This window comes from Leucoraja erinacea, chromosome 21 (assembly GCF_028641065.1).
Source record: "Leucoraja erinacea ecotype New England chromosome 21, Leri_hhj_1, whole genome shotgun sequence".
In the NCBI taxonomy this organism is placed as follows: domain Eukaryota; kingdom Metazoa; phylum Chordata; class Chondrichthyes; order Rajiformes; family Rajidae; genus Leucoraja; species Leucoraja erinaceus.
In genome coordinates this window covers 33743798-33764639 of record NC_073397.1, presented here as the reverse complement: position 1 = coordinate 33764639, position 20842 = coordinate 33743798, and the positions used below count along the sequence as shown (strand labels likewise).

The window sequence follows — 20842 nt, the reverse complement described above, 5'->3', positions numbered from 1 at the left end:
ACAAAGCACACAGTGCCTTGTCTCTCTTTGTGCCTTGCCTGACTTACCGTCCACAGCCATTGCCTCGGATGCTGACAGTTCACAAGCTTGCCATCCTGGTCTGTGCGGGCGGGCGGGCGGCTGCTGCTGCTGATGCTGCTGCTGCTGCTGGGCTGGTATCTGGATGTTTTTCAGGTCATGCACACACACACACACACACCCCTTTCCCTGATCGCCTTTCAGGCCACCGGAAATACACCCGGTGCCTCCTCTCAAAACTGCTGGGTTTGTGACAATCTGCACACACACACACACACACACACTAAATCCCCAAACGTCACGTCGCCAGTGATGTGAAATGGTTCTTTTGTGTGTGTGTGTGTGACAGAGACACAGTCTTCCAGCCAGGCGGCGGTTCAGCACACGAGGAATGGGATGCCGGCGGTCCTTAAAATGCAGGTCACAACTTGCATATATCCCTGGAAGGAAAAAGGTTCCAGTCTTTCCCCACCTGAGCTTCAGTCCAGGAGAACAAATGTACAACGGCGACCACATACCGATTATTGATGCCTGTGTGTGTGTGTGTGTGCGCGGAATCCGGACAACTTTCAAAGGCACCGTCTGAATGCAGAAAGTTATTTTTTTTTAATCGCAACCGTCAAAATATTATACACAGTTCCAACCGATTAGGGCAAAAATATAAGCTTGCATGCGCTTCTTTTATACAGTCAGGTAGCGTTCATAACATTTAGACCATTCGTTTTGCACCACTGGTTCTTGCTACCTCGACATTCATACCAGGGTTTCAATGGAGCTGTGAATTCCTGATCACACTGACTGATAATCGATAGCTCCTCGCCCCATTACCTTCATGACTAGGTTGAAGTTTCTCATTGTAATGTCTCACCGAGGTACAGTGAAAGGCTTTGCTTTGCATGCTATCCAAACGGAGCAGGTATACCATACATAACTACAGTCCAGTCAAACTCACATACAAAAACCAAGGGGAAGATGCAGAGTTACTCTAGCACTTTGTGTCTTTTTTTTTGTAAACCAGCATCTGCAGTTCATTGCTTCTACCACTAGCGTGAATGGTCGATAGGTGCTCGGCATGGACTTGGTGGGCCAAAGAGCTTGTTTCTAAGCTCTATTACTTTGGTTTGGTCTAGAGACGCACCAAGTCCACGCCGACCAACGATCCCCGCACACTATTGGGCCTGTCCCACTTAGGCGATTTTATGGGCGACTACAGACGACTGCCGCAAAATTTTCAACATGTTGAAAAATATTCGGCAACAGTGGTGACAAGTTTTGCTGTCGTAGGTTGTCGCCAGGTGTCGTAGGCGAATTCCATTAAAACTAGTCCCTGGCAGTCGCCTAAAGAGTCGCCTAAGTGGGACAGGCCCATGACACGATCCTACACACTAAGGACAATTGTGGGGGGGGGGGGGGGGGGCCACAGTGGTGCAGCAGTAGTGTTGCTGTTTTACAGGGCCAGAGACCTGGAATCAATCCTAACTACCCACAGGTGCTATACAGAGTTTTGCGTTCTCTCGGTGATCGTGTGGATTTTCTCCAGGTGCTCTGGTTTCCTCCCACAATCCAAAGACAAGACAGGTTTGTAGGTTAATTGGCTTCGGAAAAGTTGTAAATTGTCCCTCATGTGTAGTGCTTGTGTGAGGGATAATCGCTGGTTGGCACGGACTGTTTTCCGTGCTGTTTCTCTAAACTAAAAACTAATCTCCAAATGCTGGTTTATACCAAAGATAGTCACAAAGTGCTGAAGTACCTCAGCGGGTCAAGCAGCATCTCTGGAGGAAAAGGACCGGTGACATTTTGGGTTGGAACCCTTCTTCATATTTAGCATTTGTATCACCTTGTCTAGATGGTACAAGGTAATAAATTAATAATGAGATATTTTGATTCCACATTATTAATGTGTCTGTGCTATTGAAATTCCTTAATTACACACACTAGATATATTATTTTGCAATATATATGACAGAGCATTTCACGCCCAATGCCAGCTTTTAGGCAGTAAACAAAAATCTTCACTGGGACTTTGTTTTAAATTATAGGGAACAGCATGGTTATTCTGAATTTAACAACCAGTTGTGGTAGGTGTGAAGCTTTGATGCATTCCCATAAAATTGAGAGCAAAGGTGGAGAAGAATGGAGTTAGGAATGATCAAAGAAGCTTGCAGGGAGGTTAATTACAATTGCGTTTTCCTGACTGTCGCCTTTCCTCAGGTAATAAGCTTTTGTCTTTTGAAATTGTGCTTGGTTAAACAAAGATCCAAAGTGCTGTAGTAAGGAGAGAAGGCGGGAGTCTGGGGCTAAGAGGAAATGATAGATCAGCCACGATTGAATGGCGGAGTAGACATGAGTATTTGTTCTCTACGTACCTTTTATATCTCTATTTTCCCTTCCCCCTGACTCTCAGTCTGAAGAAGAGTCTTGACCCAAAACGCCATCGATTCTCCAGAGATGCTGCCTGACCCGTTGAGTCACTCCAGCTTTTTGTATCTAATTTTGCTCCAATGACTTCTGAACTTATGAACTCAGCAGGTCAGGCAGCATCCTAGGACAAGATGGATAGGTAGCGTTTTGGGACGGGACCCTTCTTCAGATCCGAAATGTACCCTATCCATATTTGGTCTGAAGAAAGGGTCCCAACCCGAAATGTCACCCATTCCTTCTCTCCAGATGCTGCCTGAGAGACGAGTTACTCCAGCTTTGTGTGGCTTTCTCCAGACATGCTACCTGACCTGCCTGACCTGCTGAGTTACACCAGCACTTTGAATCTTTATTTGTAAACCAGGACATGCAGTTCCTTGTATCTACAAGTTTGGCTTTTTAAAATTCACTGTATTTTTCTTTTTTTTTGTCTAACTTTCCCATTGTAGGTTTAGTTATCAATTCTTGTAGCTTTACTGGTAGACACAAAATGCTGGAGTAACTCAGCGGGTGAGGCAGCATCTATGGTGACGTTTCGGGCCGAGACCCTTCTACTTTGTAGCTTTACTCTCGAGTTTCAAAATGGAACCTGTTAGCAGTGCACCACCATATTCTGTTACACACAACTTGACAATTATGTTGCTTTCCAGTTAACTTTACATAGAGACATAGAGTCATACATCATGGAAACAGGCCCATTGGCCCAATGTCCATTCCAACAAGATACCCCATCTAAACTAGTCCCATTTGCCCGCGTGTGGGCCATATCCCGCTAAACCTGTCGAATGCATAAAGCTAATAACTAAAAAGCATAAAATCAACAAATGTTGCTAATTTAAATGCTAAAAATGTGAAAATACAGCTTTTAACTGTTCCGAGGCGCTGGCTTGGTGTACAACGTACCGTCACAGAAACAGCTCTGTTAGAAATTGATGTTTAAGGAGGAACTGCAGATGCTGGAAAATCGAAGGTTGACAAAAATGCTGGAGAAACTCAGTGGGTGAGGCAGCCTCTATGGAGCGAAGGAAATAGGCAACGTTTCGGGCCGAAACCCTTCTTCAGACGTGAGGGTGGGGCGGGAAGAAGCATAGATGCTTCTTCATAGATGCTGCCTCACCCGCTAGGTTTCTCCAACATTTTTGTCTTCCTGTTATAAATAGAGTTATGTTAACATTTTTTATAAATATCTAACTACTTACTAACTACTTACTTTTATAATTGTAGAGAAACCATCTCTTACCTTTCTACAGCCCTTGATGTTTAAAGGGTTATTATTACTAGCCTATGGATCCGCAGTCGATGTGCCACAATGCAGAGAACTATATTCTGTTTAAGAAGGAACTGCAGATGCTGGAAAATCGAAGGTTGACAAAAGTGCTGGAGAAACTCAGTGGGTGAGGCTCCATAGATGCTGCCTCACCCGCTGAACTATATTCTGTGCTCTGTATCTTCCCCTTTGCTCTGTCTATTCTACTTGAGTTTGATTTCATGGTATTTATTTATGGTACGTCTGATCTGACAAAAAGTGTTGGAGAAACTCAGGTCAGGCCGTCTGTCCATTCGCTCCACAGTTGCTGCCTGACCTGCTGAGTTCTTCCGGCACTTTGTGTTTTGATTCCTGTCAATCATTCGCCTTCTGCAACAGCGTGATAATTCAATCCTGCAGGTCAACTCAGGACAAGGCGAATCGACTGCCATGGAAGTAAAATGACATGTCAGCAATGACAGCCAAAGTATTTACTTATGGTAGATTTAATATTGTATCAGATCATTGAAAAAAATAAGCTTCAAAATTGGTGTTGCCATTGGTGTAGCACTTAACATAGTCATTTCTGATGCTTCAGTCTGCTGTTTATCCATTCATTTTATTCTATTAAAATAATCATCAAAAAAATGTCAGTCAATTTATTTGTGCATTTAGCTGGTAATTTTTGTGCTATTATACTATGAAATGCTTGTTACATTCTATACTTAATTGAAATAGCTTGCATTTTTAGCAACTGCATTACAAGGCTTTAATTTAGCCTTTTTAAAGCTTTTTTTTAACATCTGCATCTGGAATGGCATTGTGTTTGGAAGTCTATTGTGTCGCAGGGCTGTTTGCAAGAATGCAAAAAGAAATGAAATATTCATAAATCTTCCTGGAGCTAGAACGGGGCTTTCATCTTTTGAAGTATTGGTATCAAAACAATTACAAACTGTGTGCTTTCTGGTTATTCTTTTGGCTTGGGAGCTTTGCTTCACCTTTCCCGTCGTTAATCCTAAGGCACAGATACAAGATTATAGCTTCTGTCAAATCTTGAAGAAAGAATGCCGTTAACTGGAAAAGCACACACATGAGATCTGTAAGTTAATGTCCTCAGAGCAGCCATGCACAGCTTATTTCTCCTTCCCTAAGTTTGTTTGGTGCAGAACGGCACAAGGATAAAAGATTCATAGGATTTGCTTGGATAATTGCCACATATGCAAACTACAGTTATGTGGAATGAATGACAGTCAGAGGCTTCAAGCCTATTGGCATGATAGTAACAGCAGTTCTTTGTCGGTAACATTAATGGCAGCATGAATTTGGGGGAAAGTAGCAAGGAGAGGTGAATTTATATTAGACTATGCTGAATCAAATTCCAGTATTATAATGAACAAAAATATCAAAGGTGTCAGATATATTGTAAACAATGTAATTATATTCACTGCCAGCAAGAAGGTATAAATGAATAATATATACTACATTCCAAATTTAAATCTTCAATTAATTAAAAAAATGTTTTAAATCTGAAATGTTTTGAAAACTGCTCTTTTATTAATATTTATGTTGGTTTCACCAATACTTTATCATCAAAGTATTAATTAACTAATTGATGTTATCACCATCTGTACTGTGCAATATCAGATCTTCCTCTTCGGATTATAGTGAAGCTATATTGGTTTATTTTTGTCACGTGCACCGAGATACAGTGAAAAGTTTTTTTATTGTGTTATTCCATCAAATCAATAGAAGAGTACATGAATAAAATCAAGCCAACTGCAAGTACAGGAAGATTAGATACATTCGCACATTTTCTATCCTTATCTCACATCATTTCATCTTTGGCCTTTGTCCAACCATTTCAATCTCAACCCCTCCTCACCTGTATCCACCTATCACTTGCCAGGGTTTGTTCTGCCCCCACCTCTTCCAGCTTTCCTCCCCACCCCACCACAATTAATCTGAAGGGTCCCTACCTGAAATGTCACCTATCCATGTTCTCCAGAGATGCTGCTGGCCCGCTGAGTTACTCCAGCACTTTATGTCCTTTTGTGCAAACCAGCATCTGTAGTTCCCTGTTGCTATATCACCTATCCATGATCTTCAGAGATGCTGTTTCTCCAGCTGAGTTACTCCAACACTTGTGTCTTCTTTCCTAAACCAGCATCTGCAGTTCATTCTGTCTCTAAATGATAAACATGGTGGGTTTGGAGTATGTATTGACATTGTCTATATGGATTTACAGAAAGTTTTTGGCAAGAGACTATTCAACAGCTTATTAATCATAGCAAAAAAACGTGGAATTGCCAGTAAACTTTGCAAACCTTGGAACTGAAATAGCTCACATGGGATTCTACAGAAGTGTCTCACCCTGCACATAAGGTCATAAGTTCATGTGATAGGAGCAGAATTAGGCCATTCGGCCCATCAAGTCTACTCCACCATTTAATCATGGCTGATCTATCTATCCCTCCTGACCCCATTCTCCTGCCTTCTCCCCATAACCCTTGACACCCGTACTAATCAAGAATCTATCTATCTCTGCCTTAAATCTCTGCTGAAGAATGTGCATCATCAAAACAATATTAATCCGATTTTAATTTTAAAAACAGTTAAAATGATTAGGAAATTGAGACAGTGTTAGGATCACAGGTGCTCAGCTAAGTTGGTCAATTTCATCCTGGTCAGGCAGAAAAAGGATGGGTGATATTTCAGGTCAGAACCCTTCTTCAATCTGAAGAAGGGTCCTGACCCGAAACATCACCCATTCTTTTCCTCCAGAGATGCTGCCTGACCTGCTGAGTTACTCCAGCACTTTGTGTCTATTTTTGATATAACCAGTATCTACAGTTCTTTGGTTCTACAATTTCATCTAGATTTGGCCCAGAAATCCAAAGTAAATCACTACATACAAAAAGGAAGATGTTGCTAGTAATGTTTCAATGTGTCACTCCTTGGCTAGGTGAGAATTCTTTATCCATGAAATAATTCATATTTAATGTCTTTTCAATTCAAAAGGGCGTCAACAATTGCGCAGCAGTAGAGTTGCTGCTGTACAGCGCCAGAGATTCATCCGTTCAATCCTGACTATGGGTGCTGATTGTACGGAGTTCGTACGTTCTCCCTGTGACCTCGTAGGTTTTCTCCGGGTGCTCCGGTTTCCCCCACGTCCCAAAGACATTCAGGTTTGTGGATTGGTTGTTCCTCTGCAAAATTGCCCCTAAATGTGCGGGAAGTGGATGAAAATGGAGGATACCATAGAGCTCGTGCGAGCGGTTGATCGATGGTTAGGGCCTAAGCTGAGCATAAATATATGAATATTTTCACTGTTGCCTCAATGGATTCCACTGTATTGCAGCATGTACTCCTCATGTCTTCGATTTCGAAGCTTCTTCTAATTAGTTCTAACGTTGCAGTCTTTTTCATATTCAGTTTTCTCTCTATAAGATACTTCCCTCCCCAAAGCTATGTTCAACAGGCTTCCAGATCTAGTTTCCTGCAGGATTCACGGTCTGCCCTCAGGCTATTTGCTTCATTTGTGTTGCTGCTCTGATAAATTCATTATTATTCCTAACATCCTCCTAATTAATAACCAGAAACACCTATTGACTTACCAAAAGTTTTGAAAAACCCTTAACACCCACATCTAGGATAGATTTTTTTTTCTCGGAAGTAATTGAAAGCAGACCCCTGGTTCACACTTGATTCTCTTTGCTTGCGCATTTAGTAAACATCTAACCGAAGTCTGAAGATGGGTCCTGATCCGAAACATCACCTATTCATGTTCTCCAGAGGCACCATCTAACTCACTCTGAGTTACTTCAGCATTATTTGTTTAAAAAAATATATTTAACATTATTTATAACACACACACACACATCAATATTACCAATATCCAGAGCAATAGGATATCAATGTTTAGGAAAGCACTGCAGATGCTGGAAAAATCGAAGGTAGACAAAAATGCAGGGGAAACTCAGCGGGTGAGGCAGCATCTATGGAGCGAAGGGATGTATTAATGGATCATTCTCCTTGATTTTTACTATAGCGTCTAATTTATTTCCCCCTTAAATTCACTCTTGTAATTTGTATGCCTGATTATTATCACTTTTATATTCATTGACTTTGGGTACTTTCTCGAAACACTAACACTTCAATGCATTCCTTGTCCCCTTTCTGAATTGTGAAGTTCACCTCTGCATTCTCATTCATCCTCTTAATCATCAGATCCTCTTGTTCCAGTGCTGCTGCTGTTCACAGCTTCCCCTGTGAGTATTTAGTCCTGCATTTCGTGTCTCTGCTTGTCCAGCAGGCTGCTTCAGCGACTGAGCCAAAATCATCAGCAAACTACTGGGCTCCATTTCTTTAAACAGGTCTAGCTCCTCCACTGGCAGCAGAGACCTCCAGAAGGAATCCATCTTTGTCGTCAATGTGGAGCACTACACTCATTTTGCACTCACACCGTGCAACACTACACACTGTCAATCACTTAGATTGGGATCAAAGAAATCAAGGGAGGCCATTTATTGTTGCAGTTGATACACAGCAGAACTGAAGCATACAATATTGCCATGGCTAAACTGCAAGACACCCAAACTAAAGGTAATAGCAACCTCACCAACAATGAGTCTACCAGGCACCACCCTGCCTGAGGTCATTTGTGGCTTCATTGGTCCTGATGTTTTTTCTCGCCTCCAGCTCTTCAACCCCCCCCCCCCCCCCCCCCCCCCCCCCCCCCCAACTTTAAGTCTGAAGAAGGGTCCCATCCCGAAACGTCATGCAACCATTTTCTTCAGAGATGCCGCATGATCCACTGAGTTACTCCAGCACTTTAGTATAAAGCAGCATCTGCACTTCTTTTGTTTATACACATTCACATTATTAGTGGTCCCTAATGTCAAAGGAATATGAACCACAAGCCCAAACCAATATACAGCAATGTGCTCTCCTTTCAATATATCCTTAGCACATTAACGGATTGTGTTCCTCGGCAGATACTGAAAGCACAACGCTACTGGTGGAATTTTGGGATTGCATATTATTTAGTTTAGTTTAGAGATACAGTGAGGAAACAGGCCCTTCAGCCCATAGAATCCATGACCTTTGATCACCCGTCAACATCAGTTCTATGTTATCTCACTGCCTCCACCTTAGGTGTAGTGTATCTGGACTTTCAAAAAGCCTTTGACAAGGTCCCACACAAGAGATTAGTGTGAAAAATTAGAGCACATGGTATTAGGGGTAGGGTATTGACATGGATAGAGAACTGGTTGGCAGACAGAAACCAAAGAGTAGGAATTTACGGGTCCTTTTCAGAATGGCAGGAAGTGACTAGTGGGGTGCCGCAAGGCTCGGTGCTGGGACCGCAGCTATTTACAATATATATTAACGATTTAGACGAGGAAATTAAATGTGACATCTCCAAATTTGCGGATGACACAAAGCTGGGTGGCAGGGCGAGCTGCGATGAAGGCGCTATGAGGTCGCAGGGTGACTTGGATAGGTTGGGTGAGTGAACAGATGCAGGGCAGATGCAGCATAATGTTGATAAATGCAAGGTTGTCCTCTTTAGTGGCAAGAACAGGAAGGCAGATTATTATCTGAATGGTCTCAGATTAGGAAAAGGGGAGGTGCAACGAGACCTGAGTGTGCTTGTACATCAGTCACTGAAAGTAAGCATGCAGGTACAGCAGGCAGAGAAGAAAGCTAATGACATGTTGGCCTTCATTGCGAGATAATTTGAATTTAGGAGCAAGGAGGTCCTACTGCAGTTGTACAGGACCCTGGTGAGACCGCACCTGGAGTATTGTGTGCAATTTTGGTCTCCTAATTTGAGGAAGTACATTATTGCTATTGAGGGAGTGCAGCGTAGGTTCGCCAGATTAATTCCAGGGATGGCGTGACTGACATATGATGAATGAATGAATGGGCATGTATTCACTGGAATTTAGAAGGATGAGAGATCTTATAGAAACATATCTTAAGATCCAATTCTTAAAGGATTGGACAGTCTAGGTGCAGGAAAAATTTTCCCGATGTTGGGCGAGTCCAGAATAGGTCACAGTTTAAGAATAAGGGGTAGGCCATTTAGAACTGAGATGAGGAAAAAACGCTTCACCTAGAGAGTTGTGAATCTGGGGAATACTCTGCCACAGAAGGCAGTGGAGGCCAATTCACTGGATGTTTTCAAGAGAGTTAGGGCTAAAGAAATCACGGGATATGGGGGAAAAGCAGGAATGGGTTACTGATTTTAGATGATCAGCCATGATCATATTGAATGGCGGTGCTGGCTCAAAGGGTGGAATGGCCTACTCCTGCACCTAATTTTCTATGTTTGTATGTTTCTATTACGGGCAATTTTACAGAGGCCAATTGACCTTCAAACCCACACATCTGTGGGATGAAATCGGAGCACCCAGACGAAACCCACGCGGTCACAGGAAGAACGTGCAAACTCCACACAGACAGCAGTGGGGGCCAGGATCAAACCCGGGTCTCAGGGGTTGTCCAAACCCTCTTCATGAGCAGCAGTCCGGCTAACAATCTACCACGTATATTCGTAATAACTCGTTGCCCAAATAACTATGTTGAGATTGGAATAGATTCAGACATTTTCAGTGAGATGTCTGCTCAAGAACATCCCTCATCAGAACCTCGTGGACCAGCAGAGTGGGCCGAATGGCATAATTCTAATCCTATCACTTATGACCTTATGATCTTCTGACTGAAGATTATTGTCCAGAAAAATATCTCCAGGAACTTATGAACTTAAGTGCCTTAATTCCTTTCAATTAATCAGTCCAAATAAATCCTGAGGAGCCACTTGTTTTCTTGTTTTTGTCCTTGCCAACAGTCTGTGGAACTATTTAGTGGTGAAAGTATTTGTTGTCTTGCTCTGGAGTGTTGCTCCAAACTCCAGGGGCCTGGGCGGGTTAATTATGCGTAATGTATGGAGATGTATGCGCGGAATATGTTAATGCAGGGGGTTAATGAGGTTCCCAGCATGCCGCGCGGCCGCAGTGCCAGTCGGGATGCAGCCCGGGTCCAAGATGGCGGCGGCGGCGGGAGCGGCACCGTCCGCCCCGGGCTCGGCCTCGGCCTCGGCGGCGACAACGGCAGCAGGAGCGCCCGCGCCCGCGCCGTCCGGCGGCCCCACCCTCACCGGCACGCTGAACAAGAAGAAGAAGCCGTTCCTCGGCATGCCCGCGCCGCTCGGCTACGTGCCCGGCTTGGGCAGAGGGTGAGTGGCTGGTGGCTGGTGGCTGGCGCCGAGCATGAAGTGGGGGGGGGGGTAGATGGGAGTGTGGTGTGAGAGAGAGAGGCGGCTCCTCCCCCCACCTCCCCCCCATCCCCCCCATCCTTCTCCTCCCCCCCATCCTTCTTCTCCCCCCCCCCCCCCCATCCTTCTCCCCCCCCCCCATCCTTCTCCCCCCCCCCCCCCCACCTCTTTCCCCCCACCCTTCTCCCCCCCCCCCCCCCCCCCTTCTCCCTCACCCCCCCCACTCCCCCCACCCCTCCCCCCCCCCCCCTCACCCCCTCCACCCCCCCCCCCCCCCCCCCCGGGGCTTAGAGTAGCCCAACCCCCCCCCCCCCCTCCTCCCAGGGTGAGAGAGTAGGACCCAGGGAGGAGCGGGGGAAAGCCCCCTAAGGGGTATAGAGTAGGGCCCTCATGGGGTAAAGAATAGCCCCCCCCCCCAAGAGGTAATGGGTAGGGCCCCCATGAGGGAGCGAGGCAGGCACCTGGGAGGGGTAGTGACGGGTCCAGGGAGTGGGGGAGGGAAAGCCCCCTCCCCCAGCGGTAGAGATTAAGGTCCCTGAGGGGTAAAGAGACAGCCCCTGGGAGGGAGACGGATGGGACCACGAGGGAGAGTGATGGGCTATGGGAGGGGGGGGTGGGAGACTGCAGGGGGAGCCCACGGGGAGACTCTCGGTCCGGTTGAAGATCCAAGCACACACACACCACGAATGGCATTTACAATACTGTTACATAGGCACATCCGTATACAGCGAATGGAGGGATATAGATCATGTGCATGTGTTTAATAGTTGGTCTTGGCATCATGTAGGAAAAATAGGGATGCTGGTTTACACAAAAGGACACAGTGCCGGAGTAACTCATCTGGTCAGGCAGCATCCATGGAGGACATGGATAAGGGACCCTTCTTCAGTCTTGGCGTCATGTTTGGAACAGACATTATGGGCCGAATAACGTGTTCCTGTGCAGTACATGGCTTGCTCTAAATGCAACTGAATGTAAATGTTGGTTTACAAAAAAGTGTGGAATAACTCTGTGGATCATGCAGCCTCTTTGGGAGGAATGAAATTGAGAATTCCAATGGTTTGGAACCCTTCAGACTAATCTTAGTCAGTCTCCCCTCTGTTTCATAATTAAGACACTTCAAGCTGTCATCTTACCTTCATCGACTTGTTCAATTTTCCCAGTCATATGTCACTGTGACAGGATGCTTCATTGGTTGTATTGACATGTGAACAGCATCCTATATTAAACTTGTCACAGGGATTGGAGACTTGTTGGAATAAAAGGCAGACCACAGAACTGCAGACGCTATTTTATGTATAAAAATCAGAATGCTCAAACTCTGCAGGTCAGGCAGCATCTGTGGAGGAAGTGGACAGGTGACGTTTGGGGTCTAACATGTCTCTATCCACGTGTTGAGTTTGTGAAGTGAATGTGGCCAGAGTCAGCTTTATAGTTCCCAGGCTTGAGTCCAAAGACAGTCGCCCCATAATCGGTCAGGCCATTTTCTCAGGTAAAAAAATACAAATGAGCACTTTCTTGGGCAGTTCCTTGGGATTGAAGATAACTTGTGTCCACTCCATTTTTCTGTTCTGAGTATCTAATTAGGCTAATGTGGGAACGCAGAATCTTCCACCGATGGCAGAAAGTGAGTAATTGAGTCATATGTGAGGTAGTCTGTTCCTTCCAATGCTTACAAAGGCTTTGTGATAGATTTTGTCGATAGATTTTTGAGATTCTCAATACCCTCCTGCAAACTGCTCCTCCACTTTACAACACAACAACTGGCCCTTCAGCCTACTATATCTGTGCCAGACAGGATGCCAAAATAAACTAATCCCTTCTGCCAGCACGTAAACTGTATAACTCCATGCATGTATATTTGTGTGGCCCTTTAAAAGCCTCTTAAATGTCACTATCGTAAAATCTGCTGTCAATCTATGCCACTCATAATATTTAAAACTTATATCACGTTGTCCCTCTACCGCAGAGAAAACAATGCGAGTTTGTCCAACCTCTCCTTATAACTAATACACTCCAAACCAGTTTTAAATCCGAACTACCAAATCACAGTGGATACCAAATTACAGTAAATCCCGTACATTTTACACCTCCTGGATTAGTCTACCATGAGGGATCTTGTCTACGTGGATTTTTAGTACGTAATTTGACAACATTGACTGCCCTAACCTCAAATCACCTTTGTCGCCTCCTCAGAAATCTTGATCAGGTTTGTAAGATGTGACCTGCCCCATGCAAAGCCATGCTGACTGTCCCTAATTGAAATTAAGTCTTCTTCCATAGCTTCCCAACTGCTGATTGGAGGATCATCGCCCCCAATTTTGTGAATTATCTCTATTTTCCTTCTGGGACAAAAGCACAATGTTGGCACCATTCCACTCCTCCAGGACCTTGCCTGTGGCTTAAGAGGGTACAGAGGCCTTCATTCAGGTCCTATCAATCTCTTGCTTCCCTCAATAAACTGGGATAGATACCATCAGACCCTGGGGACTTATGCACCTTAATGTTCTTCATGAGATCCAGCACCATCTCCTTCATTATCTCAAAATGCCTGACCTATTAGTATACCCCACACTGATCTCTCTTGCCCTTCCATGTTTTTCTCCTTGGTGAATGTGATGCAGAATATTTGTTTAGCACCCCGCCTGCCTACATCCTCTGATGACAAGCATAAATCCCCTCCTTTATCCTCGGGTGATACTACTCTCTCCCTTGTTACCACCTTGATTTTAACATATGGATAAAAAGCCTTGAGATTCTCTTTAATCTGACTTGCTGCTAACATATCGTGTTCCCTTGTTACCACCTTGATTTTAACATATGTATAAAAAGCCTTGAGATTCTTTTTAATCTGACTTGCTGCTAACATGCCATGTTCTCTACTGGCCCTCCTATTTCCCTGCTTGAGTTTCTCCTGCTTTCTTTATATTCATGAAAGGACCTGTCTGATTTCTTCCGAAACCTTACATATGCTCCCTTTTCATCTCTGCTCAAAATGACAGTCTCCTGCGTCAACCAAGGTTCCCTTACCTTGCCATCCGTGTCCCTCTTGGTCACTGGGACATGCCAGTTCTGAGCTCTGACCAGTTGGTCTTTAAAGGACTCCTGTCAGATGTATACTTGTCCAACAACTACTCCCAATTTACTTTCCTTATCTCCTACCTAATAATCCTGTAGTTTGCCCTCCCCTAATTTAGTACTAGGACCCCCAGGTCCAGACCTATCCTCTTTCACAACCAAAGGAGTTGAGGTCACGCTTCTCATTTATATGCCATCCACTTGGCCAGGCTCATTTTCCAGTGCAAGGTCCAGTATTCACCTTCTTGTAGAACTATTCACACACTGTTTCAAGCATCCCTCTTGGACACACCCAACAAATTCTGCCCTAACCTCTGTAAAAAAACAAAACCTGTTTGATAATTTAGAATGGCTTGTCCTTTACATTTCATATTTAAAATTATTTCTGTTGTAGAAACATAGAAACATAGAAATTAGGTGCAGGAGTAGGCCATTCGGCCCTTCGAGCCTGCACCGCCATTCAATATGATCATGGCTGATCATCCAACTCAGTATCCCGTACCTGCCTTCTCTCCATACCCCCTGATCCCCTTAGCCACAAGGGCCACATCTAACTCCCTCTTAAATATAGCCAATGAACTGGCCTCAACTACCCTCTGTGGCAGAGAGTTTCCAGAGATTCACCACTCTCTGCGTGAAAAAAAGTTCTTCTCATCTCGGTTTTAAAGGATTTCCCCTTTATCCTTAAGCTGTGACCCCTTGTCCTGGACTTCCCTAACATCGGAACAATCTTCCTGCATCTAGCCTGTCCAACCCCTTAAGAATTTTGTAAGTTTCTATAAGATCCCCTCTCAATCTTCTAAATTCTAGAGAGTATAAACCAAGTCTATCCAGTCTTTCTTCATAAGACAGTCCTGACATCCCAGGAATCAGTCTGGTGAACCGTCTCTGCACTCCCTCTATGGCAAAATGTCCTTCCTCAATTTGGAGACCAAAACTGTACGCAATACTCCAGGTGTGGTCTCACCAAGACCCTGTACAACTGCAGTAGAACCTCTCTGCTCCTATACTCAAATCCTTTTGCAATGAAAGCTAACATACCATTCGCTTTCTTTACTGCCTGCTGCACCTGCATGCCTACCTTCAATGACTGGTGTACCATGACACCCAGTCTCGCTGCATCTCCCCCTTTCCCAATCGGCCACCATTTAGATAATAGTCTGCTTTTCCTGTTTTTTTGCCACCAAAATGGATAACCTCACATTTATCCACATTATACTGCATCTGCCAAACATTTGCCCACTCACCCAGCCTATCCAAGTCACCCTGCAGTCTCCTAGCATCCTCCTCACAGCTAACACTGCCCCCCAGCTTAGTGTCATCCGCAAACTTGGAGATATTGCCTTCAATTCCCTCATCCAGATCATTAATATATATTGTAACTAGCTGGGGTCCCAGTACTGAGCCTTGGGGTACCCCACTAGTCACTGCCTGCCATTGTGAAAAGGACCCGTTTACTCCTACTCTTTGCTTCCTGTTTGCCAGCCAGTTCTCTATCCACATCAATACTGAACCCCCAATGCCTTGTGCTTTAAGTTTGTATACTAATTTCTTATGTGGGACCTTGTCGAAAGCCTTCTGGAAGTCCAGATACACCACATCCACTGGTTCTCCCCTATCCACGCTACTAGTTACATCCTCGAAAAATTCTATAAGATTCGTCAGACATGATTTACCTTTCGTAAATCCATGCTGACTTTGTCCAATGATTTCACCACTTTCCAAATGTGCTGCTATCCCATCTTTAATAACTGACTATCATTTTCCCCACTACCGATGTTAGACTACTGGTCTGTAATTCCCCATTTTTCTCTCTCCCTCCCTTCTTAAAAAGTGGGGTTACGTTTGCTACCCGCCAATCTTCAGGAACTACTCCAGAATCTAAAGAGTTTTGAAAGATTATTACTAATGCATCCACTATTTCTGGAGCTACTTCCTTAAGTACTCTGGGATGCAGCCTATCTGGCCCTGGGGATTTATCGGCCTTTAATCCATTCAATTTACCCAACACCACTTCCCGGCTAACCTGGATTTCACTCAATTCCTCCAACTCCTTTGACCCGCGGTCCCCTGCTATTTCCGGCAAATTATTTATGTCTTCCTTAGTGAAGACGGAACCAAAGTAGTTATTCAATTGGTCCGCCATATCCTTGTGTTTAAGGACCTCAATTAAAGGATCACACTTTAACAGTATAATTTATAAGGCATTGCAAACCAAATTTATGCAACATGTCTTCAAGTGATCTCTTTAACAACAGTCATTTTGAACCTTTGCTGTCCTCCCTCCAAGGTCAATTTATCCTTGAAGATGTAGGGGGTGGGAGAATACTTAAGCAGTTTATTACAGCCTTAGAAGAATAACATGAGCAATTTTGGTGCCATTTGAAGCATTTTGGTTGAAAGACTTTGAAGCATTTTGGTTGAAAAATCTTGTGTTTTTGTTAAATTGTAAATGAGTGAAAATGGCCCACCTTACAAATGGCCCCATCCTAAAGCAATCTTGTTAATTTGATAAATAGTCATGTAGACTTTATTCTTGGTTTGCCTGGAGCATTGGGGAAATATATATAATATATGTTCTCATTAATAATGGTGCTACATTAGTACATTACTTTCAGGGATCCCACATAAAGTAAATGCGAGGCAAAGAATTACTAATACATGGTTGGATCCTTAGAATTTTAATAAGGGATCTCAAAAGAATGATACATGGTCCACTTAACCACCACGTGGTTCTTCTTGCGTACGGCGTGCACAGCCTAAAGTTGTAGGACAACTTGTTCTATTTGATCTTATTTGATTGTGCACGCCAGGTTGATTGCATTCGTCGAAACAGGGCGGACCACATGAAGGTTGCAATCTCCCACCCCACCACCATGTGGTCAGAGCCTGCAACAATAACTTTACTGGATAATTTGCACATTAGCTGTTAATATAAAACAAAAACAGCAAAGAAATGGAATGTAGTTTGTGCATGAGAGATATTTTGTTTACATCTAGATGCACGTGAACATGAAAAACTGTTGATACACAAATTTGCTGGAGAAACTCAGCGGGTGCAGCAGCATCTATGGAGCGAAGGAAATAGACCCTTCTTCAGACTTCAGAAAAATTGTTGCCTGGGCACAGAAAGCTAGCAACATTTAGTTTGATATCATTGCTTGTGTGTAAGTTTATTATTGTCACATGCACTGAGGTACAGTGAAAGGCTTTGTTTTTGCATGCTCTCCAAACAGATCAGATATTATACATAAATACAATCAAGTCTAGTACAATAGATAGAATAAAGGGTAAGATACAGAATGCAGAATATGGTTTTCAGCTATATAAAGCTTCAGTTCCCTAGACAAACTCGCCTTACGTTAAGTCTAAATGTTGAAATGTAGCATGTTGCTTAACCTGAAGAACGTTTACCAGCACGACAGAATTTGAAAATATTTAAATATTGATGAATACGTGTTCAGATTTCTCATTTCTCACATGAAAAGTTGAAACATAATTGCAATGCAAAGTTTTCTATCAAAAGATAAAACTTTAATTGCTGATCAGAACAGTTAAAAAAAAGTTAGCATATTCTTTACACAGAGTGGTGTAACATAGAAAACATAGAAACATAGAAAATAGGTGCAGGAGTAGGCCATTTGGCCCTTCGAGCCTGCACCGCCAATCAATATGATCATGGCTGATCATCCAATTCAGTATCCTGTACCTGCCTTCTCTCCCTGATCCCTTTAGCCACAAGGGCCACATCTAACTCCCTCTTAAATATATGCCTGGAAAGCCTTGCCTCAGGGGTGGTGGAGGAGGCAGTTACGATAGTGACATTCATGAGGCTTTTAGACCGGCTCTTGGATATGCAGGGACAGGAGGGATATGATCAAGTGCGGGAAGTTTTGTTTAAATTGTCATCATGTTTGGTACAGATATTGTGGGTCTAAAGTCTTGTTTCTGTTCTGTTCTGTTCTATGTTCTAGTTGGGAATATTTAAATACAATATTTTTTATTCTATATTCATATTGACAACTACCATCAATTATAAACTAAAGCTTTTATTATTTCAGTAACTACACTTTGTACACACACATGGTAAGATTTCCCCTTCAGGGACAAAAAAAGCTGATATGAACTATAACTATAAAATAGACGGGATAATACAAGTACTTAATCACTTCATTCCCTGCTTGTTAATTAAATCTTGTACTTGATTAGTGCCACTGGTTTCACAACCCGTTCGGATATTGGACCTGCGCGAGATGCCAATGACCCAGTTGATGATCGGCATGCTCCCCCTGGGAAAAGAACTGTCGGCGATCAAATGAAAAAGAATCAAGCAGATGATGACGATGAAGATTTGAATGACACCAATTATGATGAGGTACTAACAGCTCATTTGTATACACACGAAAAAAAGAAAATATTTTTGTCCCAGATTAAAAGTGAACATATGGGTAGTACAACCAGATGCTCCATATTGCATGTGGGGGCTTTGGGGGTATATGCCTTGCATTCTACAGTTTTATTTTGCTTTATTATCTTTGTTTAAAATTGCCACTCATATCTTCTACACATGGTGATGATAAAAGATTTTTCGCGCTGGAGGCCTGTGACTAGTGGCGTGCATCAGGAATCTGTGCTGGGCAAATGATTTGGATGGGAATGTAGAAGGTATGATTAGTAAGTTTGCAGATGACCCAACATGTGGTAATGTAGACAGCATAGATGGTTATCAAAAATCGATCTGTATCCATTGGGCAAATGGGCTGAGGAATGGTTAACGTTTAACGCAGATAAGTGCGAGGTGTTGCATTTTGTGACGTCGAACCAGGCAGAAGCTTCAGTGTGAATGGCAAGGCCACGGGGAGTGACGTGGAACGGAGGGATCCTGGCATATAGATACATTGTTCCTTGAATGTGGTGTCAGAGGTAGATAGGGTAGTTAAGAAGGCTCGTGGTAGTTTGTCCTTCATCAGTCAGGTTATTGAGTATAGATGTTGGGATGATGTATTGCAATTGTACAAGATTTTGGCAAGGCCATATTTGGAGTATTGTGTTCAGTTTTGGTCACCCTGCTATTGGAAGGATCTTAAGCTGGAAAGTGCAGAGAAAAATGATGAGGATGTTGCCAAGACTTAAAGGTCTGAGCTATTGGGAGAGGTTGGGCAGGTTACAACTTTATTTCTTGGTGTGCAGGAGGCTGAGGGCTGAACTTAGGGAGGTGTACAAGATCACGAGGGGAATAGATGGGGTGAATGCACAGCCTTTTACCCAGAGTTGGGAATCAAGAACCAGAGGGCATAGGTTTAAGGTGAGAGGGGAAATATTTATTAAGAACCTGAGGGGCAACATTTTCACATAGACGTTGGTGGGCATACAGAACAAGCTGCCAGTGGAGGTAGTGGAGGCAATTACAATAACAGCATTTAAGACATTAGGAATAATGGATAGGAAAGGTTTAGAAGGATATTGGCCAAATGCGGGCAGGTGAGACTAGTGTAGATGGGGCATCTTGGTCAGCATGGGCAAGCTGGGCTGAAGGGCCTGTTTTTGTGCTGTATGACTCCATGACATTCTTTATGATGAAACAGGCCATTCAACCATGCTGGCGTTCTATCTTTATAAGGCTCTTCAATTCACCTACTACTTTCTTCCTTGTTTGCTCGTGCTTACTTCACCTGAAATTTATCAATGCTTCTTGACATAACTATTCCATGGGAATGGTTCTATGCTAAATATGTTAGTGAATGTTAGATTTCACGTGGAACGATGTTTAATTCATCACAAATATACATTCTCATATTCCCCATCCGATAGCACCTTCATCAAAATAATTACAGAGATTTGAAAGGGCTTTAGGAACAAGCTATAAATGCTGACCATTCTAGTGGGTCCCCACACTCCATGAAGTTATGAGATACCGCCAGAACGCAGTCTGCTGTCATATTCCGCCTGGGTTGCTTGCGTCCGGCTGGCATTAACGTTGAATTCTCCCAGTTTTGCTAGCCCTTGCTGTCTCCTCCCCTTCCTTAATCCTCGAGCTGTCTCCTCCCATCCCCCCGCCCTCGGGCTCCTCCTCCTCCCTTTTTCCTTCCTTATCCCCCCCTCAGTCTGAAGAAGGGTATCGGTCCCAAACGTCGCCTATTTCCTTCGCTCCATAGATGCTGCTGCACCCGCTGAGTTTCTCCAGCATTTTTGTGTACCTTCGATCTTCCAGCATCTGCAGTTCCTTCTTGAACATCTTTGGGTAAAGATTCCATTCAACATCACTGATGTGTCCAGCTGGAGATTTTGTCCACTGGCACGCATTATTAATGTTCTGCTTATCTATGATTGATAGTTTGGTGTTACTGAAATAATTTTATTTTTAAGTTTAACGGATATGCTGGAAGTTTATTCTCAAGTGGACCATATGAAAAGGATGACGAAGAAGCTGATGCAATCTATGCTGCACTGGACAAGAGAATGGATGAAAGACGAAAAGATAGAAGGTATGAAAATTACATATGCATGTAGTACAGAAGTAGGCCACTCAGCCCATCTAGTTCATGCTGGGACATTTGCCCACTGAAGTCTCATCCTATTCTTCCGCATAGTGGCATTGTACTCGCTAATGGTTACTTCATTGAATAATTTTTTTAACCCTATTCTCTACGGCTCGTCTACACCCGTTTGCATCAGACTCACGAGCCGCTATATGATTCTTCTAAATTTCCTATTTGATTATTTAATGACAATTTAAAAAAAAAACAGGAGTCGGTGTTGTGTTTCGGCTGTTGTAATAACTGAAGCCTTACACCATGATAAAG

The 20842-nt window shown here is 43.5% G+C and overlaps 2 protein-coding genes across 3 annotated transcripts in view; one reads left to right on the top strand and one right to left on the bottom strand.

The window, feature by feature from the left end:
• LOC129707508 (sterile alpha motif domain-containing protein 10-like) overlaps positions 1 to 517 on the bottom strand; it is an 82166-nt gene extending 81649 nt beyond the window's left edge. The window contains exon 1 of one of the 2 annotated variants that reach the window (XM_055652608.1): positions 48 to 517. In XM_055652608.1, coding sequence (XP_055508583.1) covers positions 48 to 60 — 13 coding nt within the window. In that variant the 5' untranslated portion in view covers positions 61 to 517. The remainder of the gene's footprint in view (positions 1 to 47) is intronic. The other variant, XM_055652609.1, reaches the window with a different exon arrangement.
• A 10175-nt stretch (positions 518 to 10692) lies between these two features.
• The window catches only part of prpf6 (PRP6 pre-mRNA processing factor 6 homolog (S. cerevisiae)), a 44973-nt gene continuing 34823 nt past the window's right edge, over positions 10693 to 20842 (top strand). The window contains exons 1-3 of the mRNA XM_055652605.1: positions 10693 to 10922; positions 18249 to 18414; positions 20406 to 20524. Of these exons, the coding sequence (XP_055508580.1) occupies positions 10714 to 10922; positions 18249 to 18414; positions 20406 to 20524 (494 nt within the window). The 5' untranslated portion in view covers positions 10693 to 10713. The remainder of the gene's footprint in view (positions 10923 to 18248; positions 18415 to 20405; positions 20525 to 20842) is intronic.